At 45.5% G+C, this 13,701-nt stretch overlaps 2 protein-coding genes across 5 annotated transcripts in view; one reads left to right on the top strand and one right to left on the bottom strand.

Moving 5' to 3' along the window:
* Positions 1-3,588: 3,588 nt before the first annotated feature.
* EBNA1BP2 (EBNA1 binding protein 2) lies at positions 3,589-10,537 on the bottom strand. The gene is made up of 9 exons (XM_010959747.3): positions 10,303-10,537; positions 10,136-10,219; positions 9,757-9,938; positions 9,015-9,138; positions 7,834-7,923; positions 6,064-6,139; positions 5,742-5,835; positions 3,938-4,100; positions 3,589-3,765 (listed from the first exon to the last, which is right to left on the bottom strand). The coding sequence occupies exons 1-9, from the start codon at positions 10,366-10,368 to the stop codon at positions 3,715-3,717; spliced, it is 930 nt and encodes a 309-aa protein (XP_010958049.1). The 5' UTR covers positions 10,369-10,537; the 3' UTR covers positions 3,589-3,714.
* Positions 10,538-10,584: 47 nt separating this feature from the next.
* Positions 10,585-13,701, top strand: part of CFAP57 (cilia and flagella associated protein 57) — a 59,055-nt gene continuing 55,938 nt past the window's right edge. For 3 of the 4 annotated variants that reach the window (XR_012511325.1, XM_074376665.1, XM_074376667.1), the window contains exons 1-2: positions 10,585-10,707; positions 10,881-11,052. Coding sequence is in view for 3 of the 4 variants with exons in the window: in XM_074376665.1 (XP_074232766.1) it covers positions 10,896-11,052 (157 nt within the window). In the remaining variant the exon portion in view is untranslated. Of the gene's footprint in view, positions 10,708-10,877; positions 11,053-13,701 lie in introns of all 4 variants that reach the window. The other variant, XM_074376666.1, reaches the window with a different exon arrangement.

Raw genomic sequence — 13,701 nt, 5'->3', positions numbered from 1 at the left:
TGGGGGAGGTCAGGACTCTGAGACAGAGTGGGGTGTGATGCAGGGATCTGAAGTGGACACCGGGAGGGAGTCTGCGGGGAGCCCCATCCACACACCCCGGCAGCCAGGCCTATAACGTCTCCCACACTGGAAGTTTACTCTTAGAGAAATGGGCAAAGCTCAGGGCTCGGGGACACTAAGAGACACGGTAGGGGTGAGTTGTGAGGCTGAAAACAGTGAAAATCTGTGAAAGGAAGGCTGAACCCCTCACCCTCACCCTCACCCTCACCCTCACATGCTGCATTTTAACCCTGGGTTTGAAGCTGGAGGGTTCCTTTCTGGAAAAATGAATCAGGTTGAAAGAAAAGACCCCCACATGGTACCCGGTGAAGATCCTGGAAAGAAAGAGGCAGGGAACCTCCAGGCTGGTGAGCACACAGAGGTGCCCAGAGAATTGCAGCCCGGGGAGGGCAGGGACTCCCCCATACCTTGCTCTCTGTGTCTCTTCCATCTGGCTGATCCTGAGTTATGCCTCAGTGGGTGAAGCCATGTGTTGCTGAGGTCACTCCTGCTCTTGGAACTTGACGATATTGAATGGAAGCCTGCAAACCTGGGAGACATTTTCATACAATGCAATGATGAACTAGATGAATTATGTATGACTACATGGGAATCTAGACATGTGCTGGTATCTCATAACTGTTACAGTTCTTTTGCTAAAAGGTATCCATGGTCAGTGACCAAGGGGTGACCTGTGATGTCATGGAAAGAAATTTGGTCTTTGTCCTGGTTCCTGGCACAGAGCTCCTAAATCCTCTGTAATTTCCTAAGTGATAGGGGTTGTAGGAAGGTCTTTGGTTCTAACCAGGCGACTCTTAGCAGCCCCCGGATAGCTTCAGGATGGGGGCTGCTCCCCAGGAAAACCAAGCCTCGATTAGAAACTTGCAGCTTTCAGCCCTACCCCCTAACTTCCAGGAAGGGCTCGAGATTGAGTTAATCACCAACGGCTAATGATTTGATAAGTCATGCCTACATAGTGAAATCACCATAAAACCTCTAGAGTGCAGGGTTTGGAGAGCTTCCAGGTGAGTGAACACATCAAGGTGCTGGGAGGGTGGCAGGCTGAAGAGGGCATGGAAGCTCCTGGCAACCCCTGACAATACATTTAATAATGTAGTTTGTCAAAATTTATCAGATTATTTTGCATGATTGCAGCAAGCAGGTCATTTGTATGGGCCTGCACTACTGTGCAAAGTGAGGACTACGGGTGCATACTCTGGATGAACTGAATGCACAAAGTGACCAGTTTCTCTTTGGGGGGATGTTGGGAAGGAGGTGAAAGCAGAAGAAATGTGGTTGCTCTATTTCAAGGGACAGATCTGCAGGACTACCTTCCCATTTTGAGAGCAACTTTGGGGTGAAAAAGAATCAGGGACCTAATCTATTTGATAATTTACAGTAGTTCATAAAATTAGACTCACATCTCTGCAGATTAACTCACTTACTTTTGATGCCCTCCTCAAAATATCCTACTCACGACGATGAATGATTTTTTAAATTTTTGTCAGGAGGAATAAAAACTGTTAATTGCCTAAGAAAATGAAAAAAATAGTAAAGCTTTTATTTACTATGCCATAATTTAAAACATTTAAGAATCAAGTCTTTCATTCCTCTACAAAAAACAGTGCGTGCCTTTTCCCCTTATACCACATGCTATGGAGCACGCATCTTTCCTGTGCATCGGCAAATTGTCTTACTCTTAAGCTTGGATTCACTTCCAACATTTTATCATTTACACTTTCCATGTCACAGAATATCTCCAAGAGTCCCTTTACTGTGATGTTTTCTGCCAATGTCACTTCCTCTGGGACATAGTTTCCATTTTTTTCCCTAATTACATTGACAAGTTCACGTTCACTATTTCTCTGGCCGCATATCTGTCTAGTCTCCAGAACAGCAGCCGTGTCTTCACTCCCTTGTCACCTTTTTCTCCCATAACTCCATTGCATTCTATTCAGTTTCACCCTCAACCTGATCACTTTTCATTTCTTTGCTGCACTTTCATCTCTGTTGGTCAGTTTCCTCTTTCAATGACCTACTTCTGTAAAATGCCACGTGGATTTATCACTGGAGACGAGGAGGCAACACGGCTGCACTCTCGGCCATCCGCGTGTGAACTGAGTAACAGGTGTGCAGTGACTGATCACCCACATACTTCAAAAGAAGTGACTTTTGGTCACTAATCATTATGCATCTTTAATGCGGGGGTTTATAGACTGGAGAGCAAGCAGCAAAGTTTCTCCTTTCGGCAATTACTTGGTTAACGATACTTTGGTAGCTGAAAGGTGAACAGTGTTGTTGAGAAATTGCTGTTACTTAACCGCGCCTTGACAGCCGAAGCCCATGCGTACTGGACAAAGCAAAGAACGGCTTGGACTCAGTAACTGGAACTTCTAGCTCCGACCTATCTTTCAGTGCACGAAATTGCATTTTAAAGCAATCTGAGGGTTAATACTGCCTGCAGCCTGATTATACTTTAGTTTAAGGCCGGGATGCTAGAGGAAGTGATATAAATGAGTTCTGTACTGTGTATCTCTGAAATTAAAGAAAATGATTCCATTTGCTATAAAAGGAAAAGGTGCACATTTTTTAAAACCTTTAAAAATATTCAAATCAGTAATTCACTTTTGTCCCCACCAGTGTGAACTGCTGTCCATCTGTGTACTCCTTTCTTAAAACTCACCATGTTCCACACATTAAGTCTCTGATCTGAGGCTCCTTATTGGAATTACTATAATTACCCCATTCACTAATATTGTACAGATTGTTGAAATAGGTCCAGGTAAAATACTGCAGTCTTCTGAAAACAGGACCTTTTTGCCCAGAATTTCGTTCATTGAAATTAGTTTATAAAAACTAGATTCACTCTTTTTGTTCTAGAAACTTAGTATCATATGAAACCAGACAGATCCTTTTTCATGTACCAAGGATGCTACAAGGAAATAATATGAAAATGAGCTGTTTTTTTCTGCTTAAGAATATACAGTTCTCAGATGTCTGTAGTCTCCTTAAAGTATGGTTTCTAAACTGGAAGAGAAAGAGGGAGGGCCGGTAAGCTGCCTTCCCTTCCCATCTTTCAAGACAGAGCAAAGCCCAGCATGTGATGTGGCCTGCCCACCACGTCTAACCTGTGCACAGCTCCCAGCCGGCACTTAGGACCTTCAAATACGTACCACCACAGCTCAGCACACATTAAGGAAAGCCACCCCACCCAGCAAAATAACCCTGTGCCGGTATACACTCTCATTATGCAGCAGGCAATGTTCCAAGCATTCCACATGTTAACTCAGTGCTGAAAGGAACTCTGTTTGGTAGATCCTACTACCATGTCTGTACAGAGATGACAAGCAAAGAAAAATTAACTTGCTCAAGGTCATACGGCAAGCAAGCAGCGGAGCCAGGTGTCAAACCCAGCAGTCTGGCCCCAGAGTCCACACTCTTAATTTTCAAGCGGCTCATTTATTAAAAAGTAGTCTTATTTAATATGTAAAAGTACCTTCTAAATCTTTTAGTCCTGAGTTTTTAATCAAGAATGTGTATTTCTCTGAAAACTGTTCTTTAGTTTATTGAAAGAATTTTTACAAAAAGAAACAAACAGCAGGAACCCAGCCGTACTGGGCAATCCCAAGCCCTCCTCCCCCTCCCTCGGCCTCTGTACACAGAGATGCTGTTTGTTTAGCGCGCTCTGCTCTTCATTTTCTCTCTTGTCCGTTTTCCAGGCCTCTTCTACAGAAAAAGAAAGGTCACATGTGCTCACACAGCAGTGAGCCTTCTGGCCCAGGGTCAGGATACAAGGAAAGAAAGGGGGCGGGGCGGGGTCCGTGGGGTAGGAGGTGGCTCCCAACCCTCACCGGACCCCCCAACCCCACACCCCACTCCCCATCCCCTGCTGACTTACATTTGATCCTTTCTTTCCCGGCCTCTTGATGCCCTTGCCGTGAGCTATCTTGGCCCGGAAGCTGGATACATCATCATGGCTCTCACGAGTGTTCCACTTGGAGCCTTTCTTCTTCCCACCAAAACCAAACTTCTGGTTTTTATAGCGTCGCTTGGCATTGGGCCTGAAAAAAAGCAGTCTTACAGGTTAGCTGCAGCACTGCAAACCCTGATGAACCTTACTTACAGCCCAGCAATACTCTCAGGTTCCCATCTGTAAGCAAACACTGCTGTTACCCCAGAACCCCATCCTTGGCCCTACATTTCACCTCTACAAACTCCCCAGGCAAGCTCATCTACTTACAGTTTTCACCACCCAAGCAGGAGAACAAGGCAAGAGTCAGGAAAAGACACAGATATACCATGTGGCTCACCGTTTATCCTTAGACACCTTTCTATTTAAACTAAATCTTGCTAAAGCATCCTCAGTTGTCTCTGCTCCTCTCTGGTGTTAAATGCAGTTAACATTCAGATGTAATCCATTTTTAAATGGGTCATCCCACAGGTTCTCAATTCAGCGTGTCCAAAATCACTTGTCATCTCCCTTCCTAGACTGGTTTCGCCTCCTGTCTCTACGCCCTAACTTGAGGTTGGTGGTCTCACCATCTATTTGGCCCCCCAGGCCAGGGACCTGGAGTCAGCCTTGATTCTCTCTCCTTCTCTTACTCTCTATACCCAGCTCAATTACTGAGTCCTGTTCATTTAACCTCTTGAATATTCCTTCTATCATTCTCCCTTCTCTAACCCCATTACCACTTCCAGGTCATTATCCTTGTTCTCTGGACTTCTTTAGCAGGCCCCTTATCAATTTCCCTGCCTCCCTCATTTGCATAAGTACCACTGTAATTTTTAAAACATGAATATGATCTGCTCACAGTTTTGAGTAAGGCCCATCAGCATCTCCCCACTGCCTACTGGATACAGCCCAAGCTCCTCACAAGGCCAACAAACACTGCCCAGAACTCAGCCCGGGTCCCCCAGCCACACCTGACCACGCTCTGCCTCACACTGCATCCCCCATGGGGCCACAGGCTGGCTGTTCCTCACACACAAGCCTGCTGTTCTCCTCTCTCTGCTTTGGCTCATTCATGTTCTTCCTTCTTCCCAAAACCCACCACGTCTCCTGTTCTCCTGGGTAATTCTTACCCATCCTTCAGACTAAGCCCCAGGAGCCCCTCCTCCAGGAAGCCATCCCCAGACCATGTCACATATTTCTAGAACGTGCTTCCATACTACTGCCTCAATGCCTCTGTCACAGTGTGTACCATACTGCACATTGAAATGATCACTTCCCCAGGATGGCTGTCTAGGAACACATAAAGGTGAACTAAAAAGAACAATAACAATATCCAACATTATCCTTTTTAACTTTCCTAATATTTTAAGGCACTTACAATTCACTCATTTTCCTAGAGGGGGAAATTAACATTTAGAAAGGTCAAGTAACTTGCTCAAAGCTACCCTCCTAATGAGTGGCAGAGTCCAGATGGGAACACTAGTTCTGCACTCTAAAACCATCACACTGTGACATCAGGCATCAAGCTTTACTGAGCATTCACTTCAAATGTGCCAAATGCTGAAATCACCTCACTTTAATCTTCAAAGACTGAAGTGGCTAAATGGGCCCATCACACAGCCCGTAGGCCTGGGCCACAGGCACCGCCGCCCTCTCACCACTCTGAGGCCGCTCCTGTGCACGTCCCTGCCACATCGTGAACTGGGAGCCCGCGCACACCCACCAACAAAATAGAACCAAACACTTGTACCCCTTCCTCATCTGCTGGCTTTTGGCTCCCTCCTTCGTGCTCCGTGCGACAGGTTTCTGATCCCCGTCAAGGAAGTCCAGTTTATCAGAGAAGCCTGGGAATGAAGAAGTACTTTGATCAGCACCATCATATTTTAAAAAGATTAAATTCCAAGAGGGTGTTACTTACAGAATCGGTATTAAGAGGCACATCCTGCTCCCCGTACCATTCCCAAACCTTAGGTCCAACAGTTCCCAATCAATCAAGCCTCACAGCCCCATATGTTTGTTAGAATTAACAGGTATCCTCACTTCCCTGCATCCTTAGGAGAGAATATACTGACCTTTCTGATATTTCTTAATGGCACTCATCATGTTTGCTTTCTCCCTCTGCCTCTTCTGAAGAACCTCCGTTTGCACCTGGACACGGACACAGGACTGTTACACCCATTCCAAACCAGCACTGCAAGTGTCTTCATTCTCTCAGTAATCTCACGGTGACAATGCCACCACCTCTGAACACTGACTACGTGCCACAACTAAACTAAGGCACTAAGAGTATTCTCAGTTTATCGCCTCAACAACCCAGTGAGGTAGAAATTCTTATGACCCTGAAACTGAAGCACAGAGAAGTTATGCAACTGGCCTGAGTCACACAGCGAGAAAGTGTGGAGCTGAGATTCACACACAGGCAGTCTGCACTCTTATCCCATGACACAACCTGCCTACAAAACTGCACAGATCATGTTTATGTCTACACCCAATTCTCCCACTAATTGGGCAGATTAAATATTTAACCTATTAGTGCTAGGTAATGAAAGTACCAACAGAAAAAAAATCTCAATAAAAAGAAGAAGAAGAAAAAAAGCTTTAAGGACAAAGGGAGATCTTAAACTCTAAGGCAGGGTTTCTCAATCTCAAGGACAGTTTGGACAGGGTCACTCTTTGTTGGAAGAGGACAGCCTGTCCTGTGCATTATAGGATGTTTAGCAGCCTCCCTGCCCTCTATCCACCAGTGGCTAATAGCACACTCCCCACAAAAACCGTCTCGACATTGCCAAATGTTCCCTGGTAAGCAGAATTATCCCCTACTGAGAAACACAGCCCTGAAGGTTCCTCAAATTAGAAATAGGGAGCTAATAGGCCTAAGCTATTCTTTGCTTTTGATAATTTATGTTAAACCAACTGCCCAAGTCTCTGAGTTGATGTCATCCGTCAACAACCACAGCCAGGGGTGGGGGGTAGAGCTCAGTGGTAGAGCATGTGTTTGGCTTGCAGGAGGTCCTGGGTTCAATTCAATCCAGGGTGGACAGGGAAAAAAAGCCATATCCATCCAGCAGCTCCACAGCTGCCCTTCTGCAGAGCCCAGGACACCAATCTGCTCATGTTCTGCTAAGGATCCATCAGTGACATGACTCTAAGTGTGGGCAGCAGTCAGCACCCAGATCACAAGTGAACACGTCCAAAATGCTACCCAAGTCTTAATGCCCGTGCTGATCCTCACACTCATTTCCTCCCACAGCCCTCCGTTTAATTCCTGTCATCTTCCTTTCTAGATGACCGTGAAATAAATAAGAAAATCAAGAAAAGTTCCATGGTAGGGTTTTACATTAGAACTTAGACAGGCACAAACATACTGGTGCCATTTTTCCCTCTGACTGGATGACAATCAATAATACGGTTGATTCCTTTAAGGACTTTACAATCACCTAGGCCAGTGGTTCTCAAACCTGAGTGAGTATTGGAAATATCTGAGAAGCTTTAGCGGGGAAGGGGAGAAAACATTCAGATTCCCAGAGATTCTGAAGCCTAGAAACCTGTTTTGAAAAACTCCCCCAGGTGACTGTGCTGTGGGGTCACATTTGGAAACCACTGATCTGGACCCAACTCTTCACTGTACAGGTGTGCAAACTGCAGCCCACTGCATGACTCACCTGCAGTGACCACACTACCCCTGGTGACACACGGGTGTCCAGGAAGGATGGTGCTTGTGGACACTAGCACACACCCCACCGTGAGGTAGCAAACACGTGATAGAACACACACAGGACACAGGACCAGCTCAACCTGACTGAAGACGGCCCCATCCCGTCCCTGCCCATTTTCCTTCCCACCTTCTTTCCGTATTTCCTAAGTGCTCGCAGTTGCTTGGCCTTTTCCGACTTCTCCATGGCCACCTGTTTAGCCTGCAGCTTCTGTCGAATCTAAAACACAAAATGATGTTTGAAAATGGGCTAGCTGCTACTGAGGGGCTGCCGCAGCAGAACAGGTCTTCCCAGCTCTGCAGACTGTGGAACTTGAAGGAACCTTGTAAATCATCTATTTCAAGCCCTGTGTTTTACACACAAGGACAATAAGACCCAAAGGCTAACCGCTTTGTCTCACACAACAGCAGTATCAGCCACGGAGCCGGAACTTCAAGGAGACCTTCCCCGTCCCAGCGTGCTGTTTGTTCCAGGAAACAAAACCGCCTGCTTGCTGCTGAGCCAGGAGAGAAGACTAACTTCTCCCCATCCCCACAGCCTGCAGGCTGTGGTTAAACCAGCACGCAGCCTCAGCCCCCTTCTCCAATATACATATACACAGTAAAAACTCAAACAGACATCAGGCACCTAGCAGCTTGCATTAAATACACACAAGTCAGTTAAAGGACAAGCAGCTGTCAGTTTGAATCTGCAGAGATGGGTCTGGGCTCATCTCTAAATTAGCTTCTCTGAGTACCACTGAGATAAAAGCTCCCCAAAATGCAGCTTGAGACCCAAGGGAACTATTTAAGTATATCTTGGATTAGATACTGGTAATTCTCTTCTTCCCAAAGTCAAATAAGGACCAAGTTCTACCTAACCCTAAAGTGATATACCAAACCTGAGCCATATTTTAATCCCCTTTTTCAAGGAAGAGAAAAACTGAGGCTCAGAGAAAAGTAATTGTCTATAAGTTCCAGCACTGCCCCTCCCCATCCCTCAGCAACGGCAGAAAAGAACTATTGTCTTCCACACACCATGCCATGACCATGCCAGCTGGGAGATGCAAAAGGCCCCCTTTACCTCAGGGACCACACTTCTCACAGCACTTTCCTCTCTTTGTTTAAATTAGGAAAAAGTCATCCTTATATTTATTCAATTTTTGGTGACTGGCATGACTCTGAAGTAGATAATCGAGATAATAACTGTCCTCTGACAACTGGTTTGGTCATTGGCTTGTGCCTGTTTTTTTAAACACTAAAGGAGATAAGCCAGCTGAATACACTTAAGTATCAAGCCTCAGCTTTCCAGAGAAAACCTTTGTTTCTCACCTTCTGCATCTGCTGATCAGACTTGGCCATCTCTGCAAAATAATCCGTGGGCCGCTTGGTGGGGACTTTGAGCTGATGGAGGTGGGGCAACACCGCAAGCACAGCAGCTTGGGCCTGACGGTAGCTGGGGATGTGAGACAAAGTGTGAAACTAGCTAAGGGAGAGAGGCCTTTAACCCTCCTCATGGCCTCTCATGAGTCATCCGAGGTCAGAAGGACTCTCAGGATCTGACCCCCACCAGCAAGAACAAACACACGAGCAAAAACGGTAATAATACCTCATTAACTTATTAGGAGAAATTTAGATGTACACTCTTTTTAAAAGGGGTGGGGAGTACTGCTAAAAATAAATTAGTAGTTTAAGAGAATGACCACTTTAGAAGTACCCATTAGCTTACAAACTAATGCCAAAAAACAAATTCTTATTTACTCAATTAAAAAAGTCCATATAAACACCTTCTATAAGCAAATTTTTTGTTCTAATGATCAATTGCATAAAAAGACTCTAAAACTGGGTATTTGAAAATAAAAGACTTCAAATTGTGACTGCTAGACCAAGGAGCTCTTCTCTCAACCGGGGAAAATCTCCTAGCTCCTTAGTCAACTCCCCACTCCCAGACTTACCAGCATCTCTGAGGAGTACAGGCTCACTGCTTCACTGTTCCACCCCCCCGACCCCACCCCACCCCCCCACTCTCAGCACAGGGACCCACAACTTCTCTCACACTTGAAAACATACATACAAGCTCATCTCCCGCTGGAAATCATCTTCTGGATCAACACCTTTCTGATCCTTGTTCTGATCCTTGTTCTGAGGTGTTGATTGAGGTCCATTGATTTCTGGTACCGGACCCAGGGTCACATCAAGCCTTTCAACCCATTCCAGATCCCGCTTGAATTCAGCCAGACACTGCTTCAGACCATTCTAGGAAATTCAGACACTAAGCTCTTAAGAAGGGAATAGGCCAAAGGACCAAGCGCTAACCCCCAAAACTCTGACAGGTAATTGACTCTCTTGGAAATGCGCCGGTTGCATCTTTCCTGGGAGTAGAACGCAGCCTCCCGAGCACAACAGTGCCTCGTGCGCATCCCGAGTCCAGTACCCTCTGACCTGGCGCTTACCACGTCGTTCACGGCCTTCTTCGACCCCTCTAGCACCACGTTGAGGCCTGGCTTCAGAAGCCCTCGGGAAAACGCCTCCTGCAACTATAGGGCACGACAGGCGGTCAGCACCAGGGAATGAGGACACCTCCCCCGCGCGCAGCCCCGCGAGCTCCGCTGACACTTACCTCTTTGTCTGTGACAAGAGAATCATCAGAATCCGAGTCCGAACCTGACAGAGGGGGAGTGTCCATCTCGCAGAGCGCACGTCCACACCCGCCGGAGAAAGTGAATTAGCCCGAGGTCCCCGCGACTGGAAAAAGTCGCCTCTCCCCGTCACCTCGGCGGGCTTTTAGCCCCCTGCCCTCCCGCCGCGGCTCCACGTGGACTCGAACCTGAACGGGAGCCAATTCCTCCCAGCTGCCGCTGAACTTTCTGGTCGGGATTTCCGCTTCCGGCTGCAGACACACTTCCGGTTTGCCGTTGCTATAGGAACCGCTCCGGCGTTAGGAAGTGCTGGGTTGCTTGGGATCCGTAGCGGTAGTACCTTGGATACACGCGTGGTCTGGTGATCCAGAGAGAAGAAGCGACAGGTGGGAGGGGTACCTGGGGGTTGTCTAGAGGAGCAGCAAGCCGCGAGGGCCACAGGAAAGAGGAGAAGCCGGAGTCGGGTCCGGGGTGCGCGAGGAGGTTGCGGGGGTGGGGGCGGGTCGGGGCGGGGTGTTGCGCTTCTCCACGCTCACCAGCTGCGCTGCATCTTTAGCAGAACTCTACCGGAATCATGTCCACCGTGGTAGCTCAGTCGCTGCATGTTTTTGGACTTCGATCTCACGTGTCCAACAATGTCTTCTTCTTCGATGAGCATATCGTTATATTTCCTTCAGGAAATCACTGTGTGAAGTACAATGTGGATCAGAAATGGCAAAAATTCATTCCAGGTAAAACCCTTTCTGATCTGATGCATACATCACTGTATGTGCCAGATGTAACCCCATAATCCCAATACGACGATTGAAAGGAAAATTTTTTGGCCAACTCGAATGTATGAAAGTTTTATAAATGTAAAATAAGTACGTATCTACTTCTTTGTTTAATGTACAGATTAATCAATCACACATATATAGTTAAAATCATGTTAATTTAAAAGTACTTTTTTCACTGTGATTTAATGAAAAAAAATGATTTTAAAGAGTTTCATGCATCTTCAATATCATTGTCTTTGTCATCCCCAGGGCCACTTTTTGACTTGTCTAACAGTTTTACAGAGTACACCACTGTCACTACAGTACCTTTTGAATCCATGTATCGTGAAGATCCCAGAGATTTTATCCTAATTCACCATAACCATTTGTATACTGCAACAGTTGGTTTTGTTCACATTGGTCCTGTTAATAATATACATGATTTCTGCAACTTAACCACCTACTCTCTTTTTCCACTCTTTTTTGCACTCAACATGTTTTATTGTGACATATGCATACAAAAGAGTGTACACTACATACATGAAATATTTAAAGAACTATGAGAAAATGAAGGTCTGTGAGTCCACCAACAGGATCGGAAATCAAACATTACCAGTTCCAGTGTTCCTCCCTGATTGCATTCTCACACATGCACACACTCTCACCCTATCCTGGACCTTGTAATCATTCCCTTATTTCTCTATGTACTTTTACCACATTTCTATCTGTGTGGCCTTATGTAAGATATCAGGGGTGGTTTTTTTTTCCCTTTACCAACTTTATATAAAATATAATCATGGTGTATGTATTCTGTGATTTGTTTCTTTTGTTCAACAACATGCTTTTGAGATTCATGCATCTTGATCCATGTTAACTGAGTTCATTTTGTTGCTGTCCAGTATTCCATCATATGACTAATGCCTCAAGTATATTTAGCGATTCTAGTGTTGATGGACATTTGGGAAACAAAAGGGTTTTGCTATTTCAAACCATGCCACTCTAAACATTCTTGCATTCCTGTGTGCTCATCCACTTGTGCAGAGATTCTTCAGGGCACACAGCCAGGACTGAAATTACTGGGTAATGTGGTAGCACCAATTCACATTCCCACTAGGTGTGTATGAGAGGTGCCACTCCTCCACAGCCTCACCACTTCTTGCTATTCTCCTCCTTTCTAATTTTGTGCTCATCTAGTGCTTAAGAAAGGGTATCTTACTGTGGTTTTGATGTGCATTTATCTGATACTAATGAGGAGGAATACCTTTTCACATGTTTAAGAGCAATTCCTATTTCATCATCTGTGAAATGTCTTAGATCTTTTACCTGTTTTTTTAACCTTTTTTTGGTAATTTTCTTACTGCTTAATGGGCACGCTTTATGTATTCCATGTACTAATCCTTTGTCAGATATATCTATTGAAAATAATTTCTCCCAAATTGGGGCTTGTGTTTTCTCCCTCCTTATGGTATCTTGATGGACAGAAATTCTTAGTTTTAATGGTCAAATGTATCAACCTTTTCCTTCTTGTGTCATGTAAGGAATTATTCCTTATCCTAAGCTTATTAACATATTCTCCTATATTATCTCTTTGATGCTTTACGTTTTCGCCTTTCGCCTTTTAGGCTCTGGGTTAGGAGAGTGCTGAGTGTGTTAGGGGAACAGTAAGGAGGCCATTGTGGCTGGAGTGGAGTGAGTGGAGGAGGAGGAGCAAGAGGTGAGGCAGAGAAGTGATGGGAGCAACATCATATGGGCTTTGAGGTGAAGGCCCACTACTCCCGGTGAAGTGAGAAGCCATGGGGGGAAATTCTGAGCAGAGTAACATGATCTGACTTATGTTTCAACAGGACCATTTTGGCTACTGTACAGACAATAGATTTAAGGAGGGACAAGGGAGGAGACAGGAGACCAGCTGAGAGACTATTGCCATAATCCAGGCGAGAAAACATGGTGGCTTGGAGCAGGTGTCAGGCAATAGGGGTGGTGAGAAGTCATCAAAGCCTGGATGTATTTTGAAGGCTGAGGTGACAGGTTTCCTCATAGACCTGATGTAAGTGGAAGAGAAAAGGAAGAAGCAAAGTTTTGGCCTGAGCAACTGCACCAATGGGGTTACTTTTAACTGAGACAGAAAGACTGAGGAAGGAGCAGATTTTATAGAGTTTATGGGGAGGTTTGTTTTTGACATGGTAAGACTGAGATGCCTGCTAGATATGCAAATGGGATCTTAAGTAAGCACTTTGATGTCAGGTCTGGATTCAAGAGAGAAAGAGCTCCAGGCTAGTGATAGAAATTTGAGGGTCATCAGCATTAGAGGTGAAATATGAAGTCCTTAGAATGGATCAGATCCCTCTGGGAGAAAGTAAGTTTATGACAGAGAAGAAGCCTAAAAAGAGGGCTCTGGGGCCTTCCTGTAGTGCTGGGGAAACAAGGAAGAAGCAGCAAAAGAATCTCTGAAGGAGCAGCTGAAAAGATAAGAGGAAATCCATGCAAGAGGTGAACATATGTCAAGGAGTTGGTCGTCAACTGGGTTAAAACAATGCAAAAGCATTTACAGACTCTGTGGCCGGTCAGCATATATTAAGCCCCGACTAGGTGCCAGGCACTGGTGATTGAAAGAATGAATAAGCG

The sequence above is a fragment of the Camelus bactrianus genome, chromosome 13, assembly GCF_048773025.1.
Source record: "Camelus bactrianus isolate YW-2024 breed Bactrian camel chromosome 13, ASM4877302v1, whole genome shotgun sequence".
Lineage (NCBI taxonomy): Eukaryota > Metazoa > Chordata > Mammalia > Artiodactyla > Camelidae > Camelus > Camelus bactrianus.
This window is presented reverse-complemented; position numbering and strand designations above follow the sequence as displayed.

Bases quoted from the DNA above. Each gene is read 5' to 3' on its own strand.
- EBNA1BP2 (XM_010959747.3), bottom strand. From the start codon at position 10,368: ATGGACACTCCCCCTCTGTCAGGTTCGGACTCGGATTCTGATGATTCT. The intron at 5,836-6,063 runs GTCAGTATATTC...CTTCATTCCCAG, and splicing joins CATTAAGAAATATCAGAAAG to GCTTCTCTGATAAACTGGAC. The intron at 4,101-5,741 runs GTACAAGTGTTT...GCTTTTTTTCAG, and splicing joins AGCCAGCAGATGAGGAAGGG to GCCCAATGCCAAGCGACGCT.